The 19,593-nt window shown below is 46.1% G+C and overlaps 1 protein-coding gene across 1 annotated transcript in view; it reads right to left on the reverse strand.

Moving 5' to 3' along the window:
- kcnk12 (potassium channel, subfamily K, member 12) overlaps positions 1-16,552 on the reverse strand; it is a gene marked incomplete at both ends in the record, with an annotated part of 21,766 nt that extends 5,214 nt beyond the window's left edge. Inside the window, one exon of the mRNA XM_083657992.1 lies at positions 16,213-16,552. Within this exon, the coding sequence (XP_083514118.1) occupies positions 16,213-16,552 (340 nt within the window). The remainder of the gene's footprint in view (positions 1-16,212) is intronic.
- Between the last annotated feature and the right edge of the window lie 3,041 nt (positions 16,553-19,593).

The raw sequence follows: 19,593 nt of genomic DNA on the forward strand, positions 1-19,593 counted from the left end.
CCATTCTTGCCCGAGCCAAGATGAGTGGTTTAATTCCACAGAACCCGATAAAGCAGGAAATCGTACGCTCGTTAATGCAATTCTACGAGAGCTGTGGGAGAATATTCGTTCATTAACTCAACTCAACTCTACACTGAAATGATCATGTTACGCTCTAAATGGCTGGTGATGGTTGCACACGTAATTACACACTACATTCAACCAGAAGGAAAGGAATGGAAATGGCGCCACCATTAGTATCCATTAATTATCATTTGGCAGTTTTAAGACGAGTACAGAAGAAGTATCTCTAATGGTTATCAGAGCAAGAGAATGGGAAATTCATATGCTTGTAGTCATTTCAGTGTGCGCCCAGCTTTTATGACTATTAGTTGATTTCAAGCCAGGGTTACACAATTTAGAGTGTTTGGCTCTCGTTACAGGTCAATGCGAAATGATTATGGCTCATTAAGTAGTCTGCTAAAGTACTGACCTAAACAAATAACAATTCCAGAGAGAGTGTTGCTAATAGGAGACTCCACGATAATACTGACCAGTCATTACATTTTACTACCAGTTTGTAAAATAACTGAAGAACCTGTATTTCACAGTATGAGAACATTTACACCTGGCGTTAACATGCGTTTTCTGCCATCAGATTGCAATCTGATGACAGAAATGAGTGTCCTCTCAATCCGCATACAGTTGCTGTATCCAGATTGAGAGGACACATTGCATTTACACTTGTGTTCAATGTGTACACAATGCGTCCCTGACCACCTCCGGAGGTGGTTTGGCCGATCAGATTGCAATCCGTCTTCAATATGTCTTGGGGGGCGTTTACACCTGTAATTTCAAGTGGTCAAGCACAATCCGATTGCAATCTGATGACAGAAAACGCATGTTAATGCCAGGTGTAAATGGCCTCTATGTGTAGCACAAAGACATGAAGGGGTTAATAGCAGCTATTAAAGGACACATTTCCAATTCTCTTCAGTTGAAGGAGTGATATTTCCTCTGGCGAGATATATTGAATTGTGCTGTTCCATAGTACGGCTTGGTATGAAAACATCAAGGCAATAGATATTCCCCCTTGGGCATATCAAGATCCAATCACAATGGAGTTATATAGCGACAAAATAATATATTTTCCACACGTGGAGAAATGCTTCAAAAAGCGAACATGTCCCAGCTCATGCAAATAAATTCCAAATGGAAACATTTGTGAACGACGCAAATGGCAAATAGGTGGCGTACAATTCATATATGATGAGATGATTAAATGGAGCAAAAGAGAATGAGGGTGAAATGAGCCAGTTAATATGTGCTGTGGATAGCCTTATGCAGCACCTTTTGAGAGTGTGGGACCTCAGTCAAAAAGCGCACCTGTCACCTGCTCGACAACAAGAACTCTTCATGCTGAAAATAGCATATTGATCCATTTGGAGCCCAAAAATAGATCCAGAAGGTCAATAGATCCAGAAGGTCAAGCCTCTGGCCTGGATAACATTGCAAATCTCAGCCTGAGGTTATGGAAACATGCATTCATCATTATCAGCCAGTCGCTAAGGTGAGAGTAGCTACTCTGCACGCACAAATCAAACCCCTACAAACTCCTATTGCCTTCCCATATCTACAATTAACATGCTGCTTTAGAACCAATCTCCCAGCCAAGTCCCAGGAGTGGGAATGATCTTAGATTGACCTGGTACGAGCGGCGGCAGCAGAAAGCACCATGCTGCACCATGCACCATGCATTTCACTGATGACGAAGAGGAAATAATGAGTCACGGGGAGGCGTGGCAGGGGTCTGCTGAGAGGACAGAGGGCTTCAGGAAGCAGTGAGATGGCCAGTCCTCAGACATCATCACCCGCGCTGCCATCTGCTGAGGAGCTGACAGCGTTACTGGCACACTGGATAATAATAGGCATATTCAGACAGACAATGAACAGACTGTGCTGCCAGTATACGCTGAGAGTTACAGCACAGAGTTTCAAAATTCACTCTGACGCAGGGGGGGCGGCGAATTACAGGGAAGCCAGAGACATGAGCTCCCCCTGAAAATGTGATTTGTGAAATGTTGGGGGTGGGGGATGGGGAGCTGGGGTGGGGGGGCTATATTATATAATAGCCATTCATTTTTATTTCTCTATCTTCATAATCATGGACAATGCGTAAAATCAGGCTATTATTGATGTATGATTCATGCACGAGTGTGATTCATCACCAATTCACTTTAATAACGATACTGGCACGCATGCTACTGTATTCTTGCCATCACCATCGAAGTGTGGCCGTGCAATATCAAACTTTTCAAAGATGGCGGGTATTCCTTGTAGGCCGCCTGCATGCATGCTGTGTTTTTGATTTGACGCTCATATATTTGTGTGTTAGGCTAGGTTTTGCTATATGACCCTATCCTTGTCTTATTTGTGTCGATAAACTAGTACAACACTCTGAAGAGTATAGCTGTGCCCTGTTTTAATTGGCCTTATTGCATACTGTGAGGTGAGCTCCCCTGGAAGCGTACCGCTCTGACGTGCAGCTGCATTACCAACTGTTTGCGTACCTAACTGCATGCACAAATTAACATAGTGTCTAGTTACTGCAGATGATGAAAAAAACCAAGGCCTACACATAAAATAAATATTTCTATTCTATTTCACCCCGAGGCACCGCTGTGGCTTTGAGTTTCACACACAGCTGAGTTCGCCCACACACACACACAATACAGACTGCATGTTAATGCTATCTGTTCTGCATGTCAGAGCATAGATAATCAGTGTTATTGTGCGCTACACACTTGGCTGTGCGGTAATTACAAATAATGGACACAGAGGAGATCATAATGGGACATGATGAGATATAACAATCATTCAAACAGGTCGATTCAAGACATACATTAGCATTAGAGAATAACGAGTCAGTCGTACGTGTATCGGCCTCTCTCATTGTTGACTGTTAGACTTGCATAAATCTCGGATGCTTAGCAACACATGCACAGGTTAGGCTATAGAATGGTCAATGGTAAATGGACTGCATTTATATAGCGCTTTTTTCCAAGGCGCTTTACAATGTGCCTACATGCACCTGTTGCAATTCGAGGTTCAGTGTCTTGCCCAAGCCCAAGGACACTTCGACATGTGGACTGGAGGAGCCGTGGATCGAGCCACCGATCGAGCTGGTCGGTGGACGACGACGCGCTCTACCTCCTGAGCCACAGCCGCCCCCTATAGCTGCCAACCCAAAACAGTTCAACACACCACAACACAACACCTAAAATGCCTTTTCTCATTTATTTATTTATCTATCTATCTATCTATCTATCTATCTATCTATCTATCTATCTATCTATCTATCTATCTATCTATCTATATCTATCTATATCTATCTATCTATCTATCTATCTATCTATCTATCTATCTATCTATCTATCTATCTATCTATCTATCTATCTATCTATTTATTTATTTATTTATTTATTTATTTATATATTTATTTTTTCTTGGGCTCCTCCAAAACTGAATCAGTCCAGTGTTTTCAATTGCATCTTGGTGTTTAATTCAGCAAAAATATGTAGGAGGATTGATGACTGCACCATAGTCTGTATTGATCTATTGTCAAGAAAATATGCTGCATTGCCTTCGGATCTATCCCAGCATTTATTTGATATATTCTTCATTTTTCCTATCTATTTTTCATCTTCGCAACGTTTTAAAAGCCACATAGTCTAAAAGATTCAAACATGCATAGAGAGCCTAGTATAATGCAGCAGGCACAGAAAGCTAAGGTCATGGCTTGGATCAAACAAGATTAAAAATCAGATCGATGTGGCTTCATTGTCTAATAACAAACAGTAACCGAGATTTGTCTTTTCATGTGACATGGAGAAACCGTTATATCATCAGATTCATAGGTCCTCTATCATGCATCTCAAGGCCGTGTCCTTGGTGCTTCTCATGACTGTATGCACTCAGTCAATGTTTGAATACAAGCTTAGCTCCATCATGTCATCTTCTATTAGTCCCTAAAGTAAACACATCTGTCCAGGAGGAGCTTTTGAAACACTGAGATGGCACTTAGATCAGAATGACACATACAGATATGATGGCTGGTACTGATTTATCATAATAACACTGCATTAAATAGTAAATACACAGCGCTTGAGATTCAGCAGACATTCGATTTAGTGATTGTTCATGATGTGAAAGCTAAGCCTGCTAAACCAATCCTGATCGTCTCTTCTGCGGATAAGTCTGACTTCCAGCCCGCCCGCAGCGATTTCCAGAAATTATACAACAGAGCGTGAGCCAATCAAGGACCTGCCTCATGTAACCGGCCAATCAGGGACGCCGCTGGCAAAACAGTATGGCGACTCCCGAAGCGACGAGCGCCGCCAACGTTAGCGTTAGTAGAGTAAACACAGCCATAAGTGCTATTGTACGGTGTGGGGTACGGTGGTGCAGTGGTAAGCGCTGTCGCCTCACAGCTCGAAGGTCCTGGGTTCGATTCCCACCTGGGACGCCGTGGGCGCTGGAGTTGTGACCCCCCCATATCTTCAGTGCCTACTGCCCAGGTGGGCTATCTCGTCGAAAGGGCCTTTCTGTGTGGAGTTTGCATGTTCTCCCCGTACCCCCCAGGGGGTTCCTCCGTACATAACCCCCCACTAAAAACATGCAGAAGATCGTCATCCGACCAGTGACGACAACATCTGAAGTTGGTCCAATGATGGTCCAATGAAGGTCCCCGGGCGCTGGAAAGAAATAGCGACCACTGCTCCTGGCCTGCCCCCTGGAGGAAAGGACAAGCCTGGATGGGTCAAATGCAGAGGACATATTTCACCGGCCACTGTCAGCATGAGTGTGTGTAGTGGCCACATGCATGTGTTGTAGTGTGTTCGTGTGACAATAAAGACGGGCTGCCGTCTGAAATCGTGTTTATTGTTGTAGAAATAGACTCAATAACAACAATTAAGCAAGAATGAAAGGGATTGTGAATTCACCTGATTCACGTGATGCGAAAGCAGAAGTCCGTGAAATGTAAGACTTGAGTTCGGGCACGCATTTCACTGACAGCTACAATAATGATCTTGGATCTCAGAGCCTCAGAGGAAAGGCAAGGAAACACTGCTTTGTCGTTCACAATTACAGTCGATTAAGTGACAGAGTCGCCAGGAGCTCTCTTTCTCTCTCTCGTCTAAGAAGACTCTACACAATCCCTGACTCTTTGCCACAGGTGGGCCAACAATGGAGGTAGCGTTTGGATCCTTGAGCCGGCTGAAAAAAAGGTCAACTATTATGGTAGAAATGTGTTTGAGCAATGCAGCCACGCTCCAACCACTCCAGTGGAGCTGCACAGTTAGCCGACAAAAGAATTCATTGGGCAGCTCCCAGGGGGCAGTGTATATGTTCTATGAGTGTGCGACAGAGCATTACTGAAGCAAGGACACGGTTCAATACTACAGAGCAAGCCGTGATCCTCGGCATCATGGGTGCCATGCCTCCTAACGGCCACTAGGGGCAAAGAGGCTGACTGTGAGGGGGAGTTACTTTCTGGATCTATGCGGTGCTTAGAATAAATAAACTGCCATTTGCTGGAGAAAGCTTTAGAAAAATTAAAAAATAACGTCTTTCATAACGTTTCCTCAAGTTTGAACAAAGTATAAGTATAAATTCAACCTGTACGCCTGGCATGGTTTGTATTCTTATCCATTTGCTCCAAGTCAAGCCGTAGTGTTTCGAATTGTCTGTTCTTTCTCTTGATACCAGATAAGTGTCCCATATAATTGCTGTTGGCTGAAAGCCACATATCTGCAAAATGTCAACTTTCTGTCAACTAAGAAAAGCAACCTTGTTTGCTTGAATAATGCATTTTTTTGAGTTCTTCAAAGGGAGTTTTGAAAGAGCAGAATGTCCTCAACTCCTAAAGGAGCACATCCTTAAGTTGAAGTGAAAATCCCAATGGAGTTAAGAGGTTTTCACATAACAACAGCGATATGCATCTGTTTGGCCCAGGACCTCAAGCTGCAGGGTGAAGGGAAACTTGAGGTTTCCACCCTCAAGTGCCCTTCTAGTTATCCCATTGTTTCCTACATTTTCTCAGCTCATTTGTATTTTGTTAATCTAACGGATGGATCGTTCGGCGTTTGACGTGTAAGGTAATTATTGAATTCTCTCATCGTTTCAGTCGCCTATTACTATTAAATCATCTCTCACAAGCTGAAGTGCTATTACATATCTGTCCCATCCGCAACATTCTCACTGAGGCTGAACGGACAGGAGACATTAATTCATCTAATATTCGCCCATTCAATTTGCTGAAACAATTTCACGTTCAGTTATATCCAGCGTGATATTTGCCTTTAGCTACTTCCGAGATACAGTGACACAGTGTCTAACTCCAGCCCCCCCCCCCTGCTCTCCCCCCACAAGCAGCCCCTCATTCACACAGAGAGAAAGATGGAAGAGCGCTGAAACAAGCTAGCAAACGTGATGTTCGCTTATTACCACTGCTACCTCCTACTCACTCACATGACCCAGGATGCTGATAAACGTTCTATCTGTGCAGATGAGTTGCTACTGTAGCTATTTCGCAATAACACTTTTCTAACACAAGTGAGTGATTGTGTGTCTATTGCCAGCCAAATAAAGTTTCACACAAATTACTTTTAACTCAAAAGGAATAAGAAACCAAATAAATACTAGAGACCACCTTGTGATGGGAGCACAGCAGCAGCAATGTGGGCCAGGGGCGTAAAGTGGCAGGGGGTGGGGGGGTGGGGGGGGGGTGGGGGGCAATGTGGAGGGCATTTTGATGTCAACAACACACCTGTAAAGTTTTGTGACAGGATCTTGCATTTTGACTAAGGTGACCAGACGTCCCCGATTTTCGGGGACAGTCCCTGTTTTTGGTGACCTGTCCCCGGCTGGAGCTGTCCCTGAAAATGTCCCCGATTTTCTACTGGCATCTGCGGCCGATATGACTCTAGCTCTAGCAGGCTCATTCTTAAATCTAGAGTGAAGATACTTACAGGGTGTGACTGTAAGACCTACAGCATCCATTGGGACCAACAATGCCATGCTACCTTGTCGGGAAGGGGGCTAAATAATGAATTTTGAAAAACCGGCATATATGGTCAATTTCAAAGGGGACCCCTGACCGCTCTCACCTCAATATATCTGAATGAGAACGGATTCTATGAGTCAATGTTTTGATCCACTCATCCAACAAGTGTTTACATGTTTTGCTGCTTCCTGCTCTTCCAGGAGAACATTGAAGAAGCACTTAGGACTCCACCGAAGATAGTTTTTGAGATCTGAGGCTATTCATAAAACATCCGCTGCTGTAGGTTCGGAAGGCCAGGCCAAAGGTCAAAGGTCAAAGGTCAAAGGTAGTTGTATTGTCCAATGCTGCGTGTGTGTGTGTGTGTGTGTGTGTGTGTGTGTGTGTGTGTGTGTGTGTGTGTGTGTGTGTGTGTGTGTGTGTGTGTGTGTGTGTGCGTGTGTGCGTGTGTGTGTGTGTGGTGGGGGGGGGGGCCCGATTTTCATTTGAGAAATCTGGTCACCTTACGTTATCGTGCGAGCAAAATCTGTCCACAGACAGACAGAGACAGACAGACAGACAGACAGACAGACAGACAGACAGACAGACAGAGACAGACAGACAGACAGACACGCAGACAGACAGACAGACAGACAGACAGACAGAGACAGACAGACAGAGACAGACAGACACACAGACAGACACACAGACAGACAGATAGACAGACAGACAGACAGACAGACAGGCAAAATGCTCCAAACCACTTCTGTTCTAGTTCCCGTTACAATAGGTGTCTCCAGGACCACATTTTGCCATGAAGACACACACACACACACACATACACACACACACACACAGGGGTCATGCTTATGTTCCCCGGGTTCTATGTTCCCCGGGTTCTATGTTCCCCGCTCCTGCTAAAAAGGGTTCTATGTTCCCCGGGTCCTATGTTCCCCGCTCCCGAAAAAGGGTCCTATGTTCCCCGCTCGTATGCGTAAAGTCGGTGAGTGCAAACCGCAATATCTCGACGTTGTGAGACTTCATTGACAGACATTACGTCATTTGGCAGACGCTTTTATCCAAAGCGACTTACAATAACACATTTTTGTCAGCAATAGAGCAATCTACAGTACTATGGAGCACAGTCTATGATAACTACAACTTCTGAAGGAACAGTGGTACAAGTTTAGGTTAGTGGTACAAGTTTGGGTTAGTTTTTTTTTTTTTTTTTAGAAAGAGAGAGAACGAAGAGAAAGAGAGAGAACGAAGAGAAAGTATGCACACATTCAGCAGCAGGAGCAGCAACATGCTATCCATAATATTACATTTTTCAGAGAGAGAGAGAGAGAGAGAGAGATCAATATTTGCAATATTCACGCAGCACAAATCGCCTCTGCCTATATAACCCACAGACATGCACACGTTCTGTAAAGCCATTCAAATAAATTGTTTAATTTCGCTTGATATGTAGCTATTATATTTTGGTATTCAAAGTAGTCTAAGTAAGAACTGGTGAGAAACTGCTGGCCACCACCTATTAGCTGTCGGTGGAGGTGATTTCTCTGATTTGTTTTCGTTGCCTATAAGTCCACATGCTCTATTAATGAAATAAAAAATATATAATATAAAAAAACATTGGGAAATACATCATCCGACAGTAAAAAAATAAATGATAAGTTGGTGAGGACCAACTTATAATTTATTTTTACTGTCGGACTCGAATGTGTGCATATATCTGAGCTCGAGCTTTCCCTCATGCAGTCTGTCAATGAAGTCTCACAACCTCGAGATATTGCGGTTTGCACTCTCCGACTTTACGCATATGAGCGGGGAACATAGGACCCGGGGGAACATAGGACCCTTTTTCGGGAGCGGGGAACATAGGACCCGGGGAACATAGAACCCTTTTTAGCAGGAGCGGGGAACATAGAACCCGGGGAACATAGAACCCGGGGACATAGGTACGCTCCCCACACACACACACACACACACACACACTCACAATGTGAAAGGGAATACCAGCCCAACGTTGTCGCTGGCAACGTTGGGCTGGTAACAGTTTTGGTCAATATGCAAAACAGTCAAATGCAATCTAAGATGGCTGCCATGATGAGAAAGCAGGTCACGGGGGAGACGCTGAGTACAAAGAACAGAGTTGATCATCATGGGGAGAAGACAGACGCTGAGTACAAAGAGCAGCGTTGATCATCTCCCGGGCGGAGAGCAGAGTCAGTGAATCGCTAATCAGCTGGAGGCGGAGGGAGCAAATCTGCTGTGTCCTCTAGAATGATCTTGATATCTCTTGACTGTGATGATGGGCATGTGAGTTACAGTGCGTAGGCTAAGTGGGGTGCGTGCCTCAGCCAGCAGATTGATGACCCTCTCTGTCGGAGCGTGGAGTTGTAGACTCTGAGCACGTGCAGCCGGCCCTGGACAGCAGCTAAGATGGGGATTTATAGAGGGTTTACTCTACACACACCTACTTCCACCTCCCACCTCCCACACCAGCAGCCGATCTGAAGGGGCAGAACGATGGAGCGATAGAGCATTTTTATTCAGCTGTTTGTTTAGTTTGGTCATTTTATGGGATTTACTGGTTGTCAAGACTTGCCCGTAGGCCTCTTGACAGTGGTATAGAGTGAAACTCTCTGCCATTAAACTGTCTCTTTGATTGCTTCTTTGTTTGATCAGTTGGTTAACTGAATGTTTGCCAAATGATGAATTGATTTACAATGACTCTATTCATCAAATTCATTTGTGCAATTATTTGATCAAATGGAAATAAACATCCATGAATGAATGAATGAATGCTCAGACATGAGAGTTTGTATCCACTGTATCAGAATCAAGCTGCATGTTTCATTATTTATAGGAATATCAGTCATTTTCACTTGCAGTGGCCAGAGAAATCGGTATCTTAGATCAGAATAAAGTTAAGTTTCTGATTTATATTATTTCTAAAGACGCATATCTGCTCACACTGAAACGGTTGCTTGTTAGAGCAGTTGTATTATTTTTTTAACACATTATTACTGTAATCCCTGCCTAACCAGATGGTTTGCTTTCACATAACCATATGGGAACGAGTCGCTCGGAAACCGTTTCAAAGGGCAGGCACTTTTGAAAAATACCTGGCAGGTGATTGGATGAACCATCTGTCCATCACGTCTATCAGGGGCTCGTTCTCGCTGGCGTCACTCTAAAGCCCGCCCGTAGCTGCCTCATAGGACGCTGATTGGTGCGACCAAAGACGATGGGACTCAAGCAAGACGGCCCAACTTCAACTCACTTCCTGTCATTTTGTCACGTGGGTTTTGCCCATGGTTTTCCACGGTGTCAATAAACTACCAAGATTGGACACCCCTTACCCCCATTCAAATTCAAAAAGAAAAATAGAGCAACTGATACCTGCACAACTGATACCTACACGCCCACTTAGGAGACTTTCCGCAGGTTTGAGTCAATGGTTGACCACGCCCATTTAGGAGACTTGCTGCTACCATTGTTAGAATAGGCGGAGCCTGCGGTGACCCATCTATAGTCATATAATATCTTTGGTGCGACCCACTGGTGGTTCGGATTCAAACCCGCCGATTGGAGCGTGGCAAGATGGCTTTGTGGTGATCACATGATCTCGCGCAAATTGCTAACCTTGCAAGGTTAGTCAACATCCCCCCCCCACCCCTCCCCCCCCCGAACCAAAAACCGGTAGCTTTCAATATTTCATTCTGTCAGAAATAAGATGATGTTATGCAACACTGACTGCTCTCCTCATTTAGACAGAGGAGGCGCAGACTTTCTGCACATCAGTGCCGCTGCGATTCATCGCCCCTTCTTCTCCACTGGGGGGGGGGGACAATTTCTGCGCCCGGCTTCACTCAGCCACAGCGCACAATCGAATCCAGAGAGACCCCCAGTGCCTTTAGAATAGATAGAAGCGGAGAGCCCCTCTGTCTTCCATTTTAACACTGACATTTCCTCTGAGTCTGTGATTTCACTGAGCAACCCAGGAGATCTGAAGAGAAGGCCTGGGAGGGGGGGAAGGGGCGGAGATGAGCGGAGACAGGAGTCTGCAATATGTTGCGGGCTCTATTCTGAACTATAATTGCAAGGCAGTCTCACACAAAACACGCATTAATGTATGTGGAATCAAAGTGTTAGCGATGACGATAATAGGCGTGGACAGAAGGGCAAATCAGTTAGACCGCATGTTGGAATGACTTCAGAGAGATCTCGGGGAAACGAGGTGACACAACACAGCTGGAGAGACAACAAATCACCACTAGGAGCTCCACTGACAGGAGGAGGCAGGAGGAGAGGCCCAGGAGAGACGGTGGTGCTGCCGTGCCGGAGATGGAGGGAAAATAACAAGGTTCTCGCAACCTACTGAATCTGCCTTTCACACACTGCAAATATTTCCCGCCCACCTCCCCCGGGCGCATCCATAACTATACACCAACAGTCGACAACACAGATGGTTCTGATCCGACGCGAGCGGTGCAGCTAAATATAAAAAAAAAACACAGACATCAAAGAGGAAATGCCGCCTTCCGCACGGGCTGCGCTGTGGGCCCGATAACGTTTCAGAACACTTGACTGACGAGCACATGCTGCGCCATGTGAGCTGATCGCTGACGTCCGGTGCCCCTTTAGTCAGACACCTGAGTCAGACACCTGAGTTACATCATGGCGCACTTCAGTGCAGAGAGCAAATTTGCTCAGTTCCACCTCGGGGGTCCTGGTCAGACAGGCGCGTAATAGTGCCACTCAGACTCGTCTCAAGTGCCGTTCAACGAGGCTCCTGTGCCGGTATCAGCACTTTTTCAATAGGGCGAGAAAACAAGGATAACACACGCACAAAATGTCGGCTCAAGTGCTAATTAAAATGCAGTGTTGGGATTCGGTTAGCTCCCGTGCTCATTAGCGATATGTGGACCGCGAGTTGCTCACTTTCCATATTCGAATGCGTCAGCCATTTTTGTTATGGATTGGGGTAATGGGGCTGTCTGTCTGTCTGTCAAACATGACATCTGCAGTGACACCTCTCATCTGACTTTGAGTCAATTTGGAGGCGTGAGGCTTTTTCGCTTTTTTGCGTCCTGGGAGTCTACTGGCCAGACACCATCACCAATGCCAACCTGTGGGAACTCACCACACAAGAACCAGTGGAGCTACAAATCGGGAGAAGCAAGTGGAGCTGGATAGGCCACACACTGAGAAGATGCAATAAATCAATCACTAAACAGGCACTAACATGGAACCCACAGGGAAAAAGAAACAGAGGGAGACCAAGAACAACCTGGAGAGGAAGCACAGAACAGGAGATGAAGGCTGATGAGGGGCTGTCATGGCAACAGGTTGACCGAAAGGGCACAGGACCGGAGTGGATGGAGAGCTTTCGTCGATGGCCTATATGTTCCTCAGGGAATACTAAGGCCTAAGTAAGTAAGTAAAGTAAGTAAGGCTTTTTCGCACTGAGCTTCAGAAGGTAAAATTGACACTGATTGGTCGGTTTTTTGGAGCCAGCTGTTAGGTTTGAGTGAGTTCATTTTTAACTCAAAAGTCATGATCTCTGACACATCACTTTTTTGAGTAAAGTTGGAGGGATGATGCCGTTTGGCATCGTGTTCGTTACACTGATAGATGGACCAATTACAGGCAACATTTCAATTTTGATTCAATTTGGAGGGATAATGCATTTGGCACTGCGTTCGGCCGTTTGAAAATGTGCCCTGATTGGCTTGATGAGGCCGCTGTAATTAAAGGTCAAACTTGACAAATTTGAAAGGTCATAACTGCAACATCGCTGGTCTGATTTTTTTTTTAATTAAACTTGGAGGGATGATGCAGAAGTTACACATGCTCAGATCTGCCGTTTACAGTTGGCAACTGAGCAGCTCCAGTGCAGCAGCTCGAGGTCAAGTGCCTTGCTCAAGGACACTTCAAAAAGACTCACTGAAACCTCGCTTATTCAACATAAAACCACAGCACAGCTAAATATGACTCAGATTCAAGCTGGAATGCTAACGAGCAGCAGAGATCGGAACAGGTGGTTTGTGGTGGGAGAGGCAACACTCGGCCCAGTCCTGGGGGAGGAGGCCCTGTCATCTACAGTAGCTGCACCAGCGCTGTTGATTTGATATTCTTTTGAACCCACCCCACATACACACACACTCACACGCACACGCACACACACACACACACACACACACACTCACACGCACGCACACGCACGCGCCCACACATGTACGCGGGCGCGCATGCATGCATGCGGGCACGCACGCGTGTGTGCACACACACACACACACACACACACACACACACACACACACACACACACACACACACACACCTCCGATAGCTTTCCTCTTTCTGCAGGTTTTGGGCTACTGAGGTTAAGCCAGGCCAGATCTAAAGTGTTGTGGACTCTACTGTTAAACTGTCATGTTGTTTCCCTGCTCTGCCTCACTCTGAATGGGTGGATGTGGATGTGAAGGAGCAGGCGGCTGTGCCTGCTGGGCGAAAGCAGTCAGACAGGAGTTTAGTCGCAGCAAGAAATAGCCTACGACACAGTCCAAACCAGCTGCTGAATGTTGCATGGAGAACGACTCAACATTATGCCTTGACTGGCACAACTCACTGAATCTCACCAAGTACTTTTACAATGCCTTCTGTTTACTAGTATTTCAATATTTGCACAATATTCATCCAAAGTCACTACAGCAACTTACAATGAGCCCTAACTACCCCCCCCCCCCCTCAACTCTCTCTGGCCCACGAATGGCCAGAGAGAGTTGTCCTAATTGGCTGTAGTCAGCTATCAGTCTGCCCTGTTGGTTAAATGACAGACATATTAATAGAGATTCTATTTGTTAAGCTGACACAAGTGTCCTCCTTAACGAGCAGCACAACACCAACGAAGCGGCTGCTTCTGAATATGTCGGGCCAGACGACAACCTGTCGTCTTGCTAGTCCCATCATTACAAAACCGGACACCACAACAAAATATAATATCCTAATACACATCGGATCATAGAGAAATATTGGAAAGGGGACAGATCTAATTGCACTTGTTTTAGACAAAGTTAATGATACGTGTTATAGGTGTGATTTCATTATTGAATGTGTTTGCCTGCAAATTGTGAATCAAATTGAGTGCCACGGCAGCCTCCTCCTCTAGGCTCATGGACCTGGCCCAAGTCGCTGACTGTCAAACTGTCTCGACTAATAGCAGCGGCTTCCCTTTCATTCTGCAATGCAATATTCTAGAAGCCCATCACATAATAAATAAATAAATCAACGTTAGATGAAATGAAGTAAGGAGGGAATTAAGTGTCACTAATGATATCCAGTCTCCACCACGCAGCAAAGTCAGGGCTGGGTTTTGGAGGAGCAACAGGGGGACATGCCTCTCTGATAAAGAGATGTGTGGGGAGGCCCCACAATCCCTTCCATATCAGCCGCTCTCACAACCACGCTGGAAAAACTAGCACACACACGCCCTGCAGGGGGCAGCACACTGAGATCAAAGCACTCGTTATGGATGGAAATCCAGACAGAAATCCATGTAAGTCCGGGAAAAGACAATCGCCGTGGAAACACATTTCAGCGTCTCTTGGCGCTTTACTGCTGAGTCAGTTGACATCTTATCTCTTTGTTGGGATTGTGGGAATGGCTAATGTGCCGCCTCGTGATGTGCAGACCGCAATTCAAAGGATGTCAACCTCCCACGCACATGCATACCCCCCCATACCCCCCCCCCCCCCCACACACACACACACACACGCACACGCACGCACGCACGCACGCACGCATGCACACACGCACACACACACACACACACACACACACACACACACACACACACACTACTGCTGTGATCTGTGGCGGGGTTGACTCAGCACATGGGCTTCCCAAGAGCAATTGCTGTGCATTTGTGTATTGGTGTTTGTCTGTGTGTGTGTGTGCGTGCGTGCGTGTGTGTGTGTGTGTGTGTGTGTGTGTGTGTGTGTGTGTGTGCGTGCGTGCGTACGTGCGTGCGTGCGTGTGTGTGTGCGTGTGAGAGAGAGAGAGAGGTAGAGAAGAGACAGATCCAATGAATCTCTCAAGACATAAATAAAGTCCAGATTCTGACAGATCTCCTGCCCCTGCGATTCCAATCCTCCCTCAGGATTTGTGTGCAGCCATTATTTTTCCTTATCGTTCCCTTCACCACCGTTTTCAATTATTAAGCAGTGCTAGGGGGCGCTACAGTGTGTGGACAAGGTCAGGCATAGAGTTATTACCTGCATCTTGCTTGTTCGCCCGCTCACTCATTCACTCACTCACTCACTCACGTGCTGCAGATGGCCTTCAACTGTCCATCATGGTGAGTCCCTCTTAGTGAGGGTGGGTTGCAGGAGCAGGCCAGGTCTGTGCCATCATCAGCCATGCAGCGCGTCACTGCTGGCCCTGAGGCCACACTGAGAGGGACTCTTGCTCTTTTCTGACCTATCGCACAAGTAAATGTTAAATGAGGAGCAGCAGAAGGGGCTTCTCATTGACATTCTTCTTGGTTTGAATGAGAATGTGGTAATGGCTGCACCCATGGGTGCTGTCCTATACCCAGCATTGAGTGTGCTGTTCACAAAAGGCAGGGAAATCAGATGCCACCCCCCCCCCCCCCCCCTTCATGCCAAACTCGCCCACACAGCCAGAATGTAACACATGACTGGGAGAAAGGCTAATCTGCTATTCTGTATGTAAGCCAGTGGAAACAGAGCAGCCTAATAGGGAGGGTGCTTTGTCCCTTTTGCACCATCAGTAATGACTCATGGTAGCGACAAGAGCGATGCTTTCACATAGTGAGCTATATTCACCTTTTACTGGAAGGTATGGCAACATTCTCCAATGTATTTTTCCTAAACGTGGCTTTATCAGACCAGGAGATTCCTCCACGTCCTCTAAAATGCTCTCATACTTGACTTATTGTTTTCTACATTTGATTCATATTCTTCTATCTTTAAAGTCTGTTTTGGATATATTGTATGTGGTAAACAGTTTTACACGTAAATGTTTCAAGAAGTATTTAGAGGACACCTTGCCTGCATCCAAAGACCTATGTCAGGGACGCAAAGGTCAGCGGAAATCCCTGGATCTTATTTGGGCACGTTCAGCCCTGTCTGTCACACTGCACAGATCAGATCACCCACCTATAGTCGACACCACAGTTCCAACAAAATAAAAAGCGCCAGTAAAATCCCATCGCGGCCTCAGCGCGTCGGCCCGGATCCCGGCGGCGATGGCAGCTTCGTACTCCCGCAGGAAGGAGTTGAGCTCCTGCAGGCTGATGTTGAAGGTCTCGCTGAAGTTGAGGAGCGTCCCGTTCCAGCGGCCGTGAGCCCGCAGCTCCGACGGCCCCTCTATGGCGGAGAAGACCGCCGCGCCGCACAGCAGGTAGAGGATGATGAGCAGGGCGAGCAGCGCGAAGCGGCCGTTGTCTTCGTTGAGGTGCAGCGAGCGGCAGCCTTGCAGGCGCGGGCTAGGCATCATCCAGATTTCAGCACCACCCGCGCGTCGGACAGCGACAAGCTCCGCATCGGAGGCGGCGCGCAGTCACTTCCCCGCCCGCAGGTTCACTCTGGAAGTCACTGCCAACTCAGTGCCCTCATGGTGGTGTGTGTGGGTGACTTCTATTTACAAGAGAAAATATCCTTTAGTTAGTATCCTGTCTTCACGTTGTCTCATTGTAGTTGTGAAGTGGGATTATCTGTAGCCGAGGCAGAGGCGGAAAAGCCCCACTTGTGGATATGCCAAGTCCGATTTTGTTCCACGAGATTGTCCTGGTTTATTCAGAAAAGAGGAGTCCATCATCGCCTCGTTTCATGATAGATTCATTCACTCACAGCTGTGGCAATGCAGTTGAATTGAAGAAGTAGACTGCAGCTTAAATCCAACCAGGCGCGCGTTGTGCAAAAGCTCATCAGAATGGAAATGCAAGCGGGTCGCTGCACCAAAAATGCCGCTCCGCTATCTCTAGTGCCACAGAGGCGCTCGAAAGCTTTCAAGTTATAGCGATTTAACCGCCCCGGGAAAACCCCGTTCTTCTGCCTTTACTGAACTTCCTCTCTCCAGGCTCCCCATAGCCTGGCGCGGAGCGGTGCGGGGCTTGCAGCCTTCCTGGGCGTGTTATGGAGAGCTGACACTGGCACAGACATCACATCCAGTGCCAGCTGAGATCATGCTCGGCTGTCCCGGAGACTTCAGGGTCCCGCCGTTGTCGAAGGAGAGGACGTGTTAGATAAGACGACTATGCGTTTAGCTGCGTTAAAGGAGCATCCACGGGCATCCCTGGTTGGTGTAGTCCTCCTCCTCCGACAGCAAAATATTTCCATTTTCCCTTTCGTCCGTGCCTGTTGCCTTGTGTAAGGAGCCATGCGTACTCAGGTTCACTGGACTCATTGGGACCTGTTCACCACTCGCTGCGTCGTGGACACATGCAAAAACGCGACATGCTGACCCTTGTGCGACTCCAAAAGTTTTTCAAGTCACCGAGCCAAGGCTACAAAAACAAATCCAGAATGATTTGAAAGAAAAATGATTAACCTTTTATAGTCAACGCACGCTTGAAGGGCACAAGGAGGAGATACGACAATATTCGATCATACAGTAACATATCTTGTAAAATCTGCCCAGATAAGCATAGGTCTCAGCTGTCTGCAGTAATAGCTTTCTGTAAAAATGTCAACCTTGTCAATTATTCTCTCTAGCAAATTTTAAAATCATGTTCATTCGTTCTAAAAGGAAAATCAATTTGTTTCGAGGTAGATCATCAAGAAAAACATAATGCCTATTGAAAGAAAAATCAATGTTAAGTGCCAATAGAAGAATAAATGACTTAAGATGGAGGTTTCTGCATATAACTGACGGGGGGCAAGGTGAACTGCGCGCTGTGCGCTTGTGCCAAACACGATGAAGAGGAATGCGCAAAACAGGCTGTGTGGTAGTCTGTTCTGCACGCAGGCACGGCTTTAGAAAAAAAATTATGTGGGGGGGGGGGGGGGGGGGGGGGGGTGGGTCTTGGGGTTGACCAATATGTTTGTGGAAAATAGTCGATTTTCATGACTTCAGCATTACTTTATAATGAAGTTCTGTTTTTCCTCTCTCAATATGGCAAACAGCACATTCGACATAAATGTATTTTTTTTATTTAATTTTGCCAAGGAATTTTTAACAGAATAGCTGTTCCTAATGCAAGTGACCACAAGGGAATGACAAAAACGTTTTTCACATGCAAAGCTGAAAGACTGTCCGGTGCTGAAGTCTTTCAGCAATAACAACCCAATACATCCAAGATGCGACAAAGAAGAAGTGTATTTATTCCATAATGAATAACCAGACAACTGTGCATGTTGGGTAATATTGTTTAGGATGAAATGACTATCACAATGTCAGAAATATCGCGCTCCCAAATGAACATGCTCTTTTTGATGTTTTGCTGAGCCCTCCTCACTCAGGCACCTCATCTCTAGATGTGTGTGTCTATTTGATGACTGTACCATGGCCTCTACTGAGAGGATCAGAGAGGCATGGCAGGAAGAACTTGGTACTGAATTATCTGACATTATATGGGAAAGGAGCCTGTCGGTTGTAGCAGACATCAGCTGATCCGGTTTAAAGTCACTCACCATCTCCATTACTCCAAGCATAGGCTACATAAGATATATCCCTCTGTCTCACCGCTATGTGATAGGTGTCAGGGGTCGGAGGGCACATTGTCACATGCTTTTTGGTTCTGCGCTTCACTGTCCGGATTCTGGGCTAAGATATTTGACTGGTACTCGAAGGCTTATAAAATAACCCTTCAGCCCAAAGCAGAACTTGCCATCTTCGGCTGCTCGGAACTCTCTCTGGACTTCCCCACAACTGTGCAGCAATCTCTGACGCAAGGGACAATTGTTGCCAAAAAACTAATCTTGAAAGAATGGAAGTCTTCTACTTCGCCTTCTTTTCAATTGTGGCTGACGGAAATGACCTCTGTTATACGGATGGAGAGGATTAGGTTCCTGAGGACCGACTCACTAAAGAAGTTCTTTGCCATTTGGGGCCCGTTTCTAGCCTACCTTGTTGAGGTTGCGAGAGACGGATGAGCACAATAATGTACTTCTCGTAAAAATATAAGCACCTTACACGACTGGTAGCACTGAATGTTGAAAATGTGTATTTATTTTTATTTTTTGTTGTTTGTTTGTTTGTTTTTGTTTTTTCCGTTCTGTGTCTGAGCCTGTTTGTCTTGTTCATATGTTGTTCTGAAAAACTGAAAATAAAAAATATAAAAAAAACAATGTCAGAAATATCCAATTAATAAACGCTTGCATGTGGGAAACACGCACACATGTCACAGGGTACATGCAGGGATGTATTATCGAACGGGCCTACCGGGCCCAGGCCCATTGGCCCAAGAGCTCAGTGGGCCCATAACCCAGAGCCTCTTCACAGGCCTTGCCCAGGTCTGGGATGAACTGATCCCTTTACACCACTGATATGGTATTCAAAATAGTTGTCCAAGTCTAGATGAGGATAAAAACCCACCT

This window comes from Poromitra crassiceps (genome assembly GCF_964638095.1).
Source record: "Poromitra crassiceps genome assembly, chromosome: 22".
Classification (NCBI taxonomy): domain Eukaryota; kingdom Metazoa; phylum Chordata; class Actinopteri; order Beryciformes; family Melamphaidae; genus Poromitra; species Poromitra crassiceps.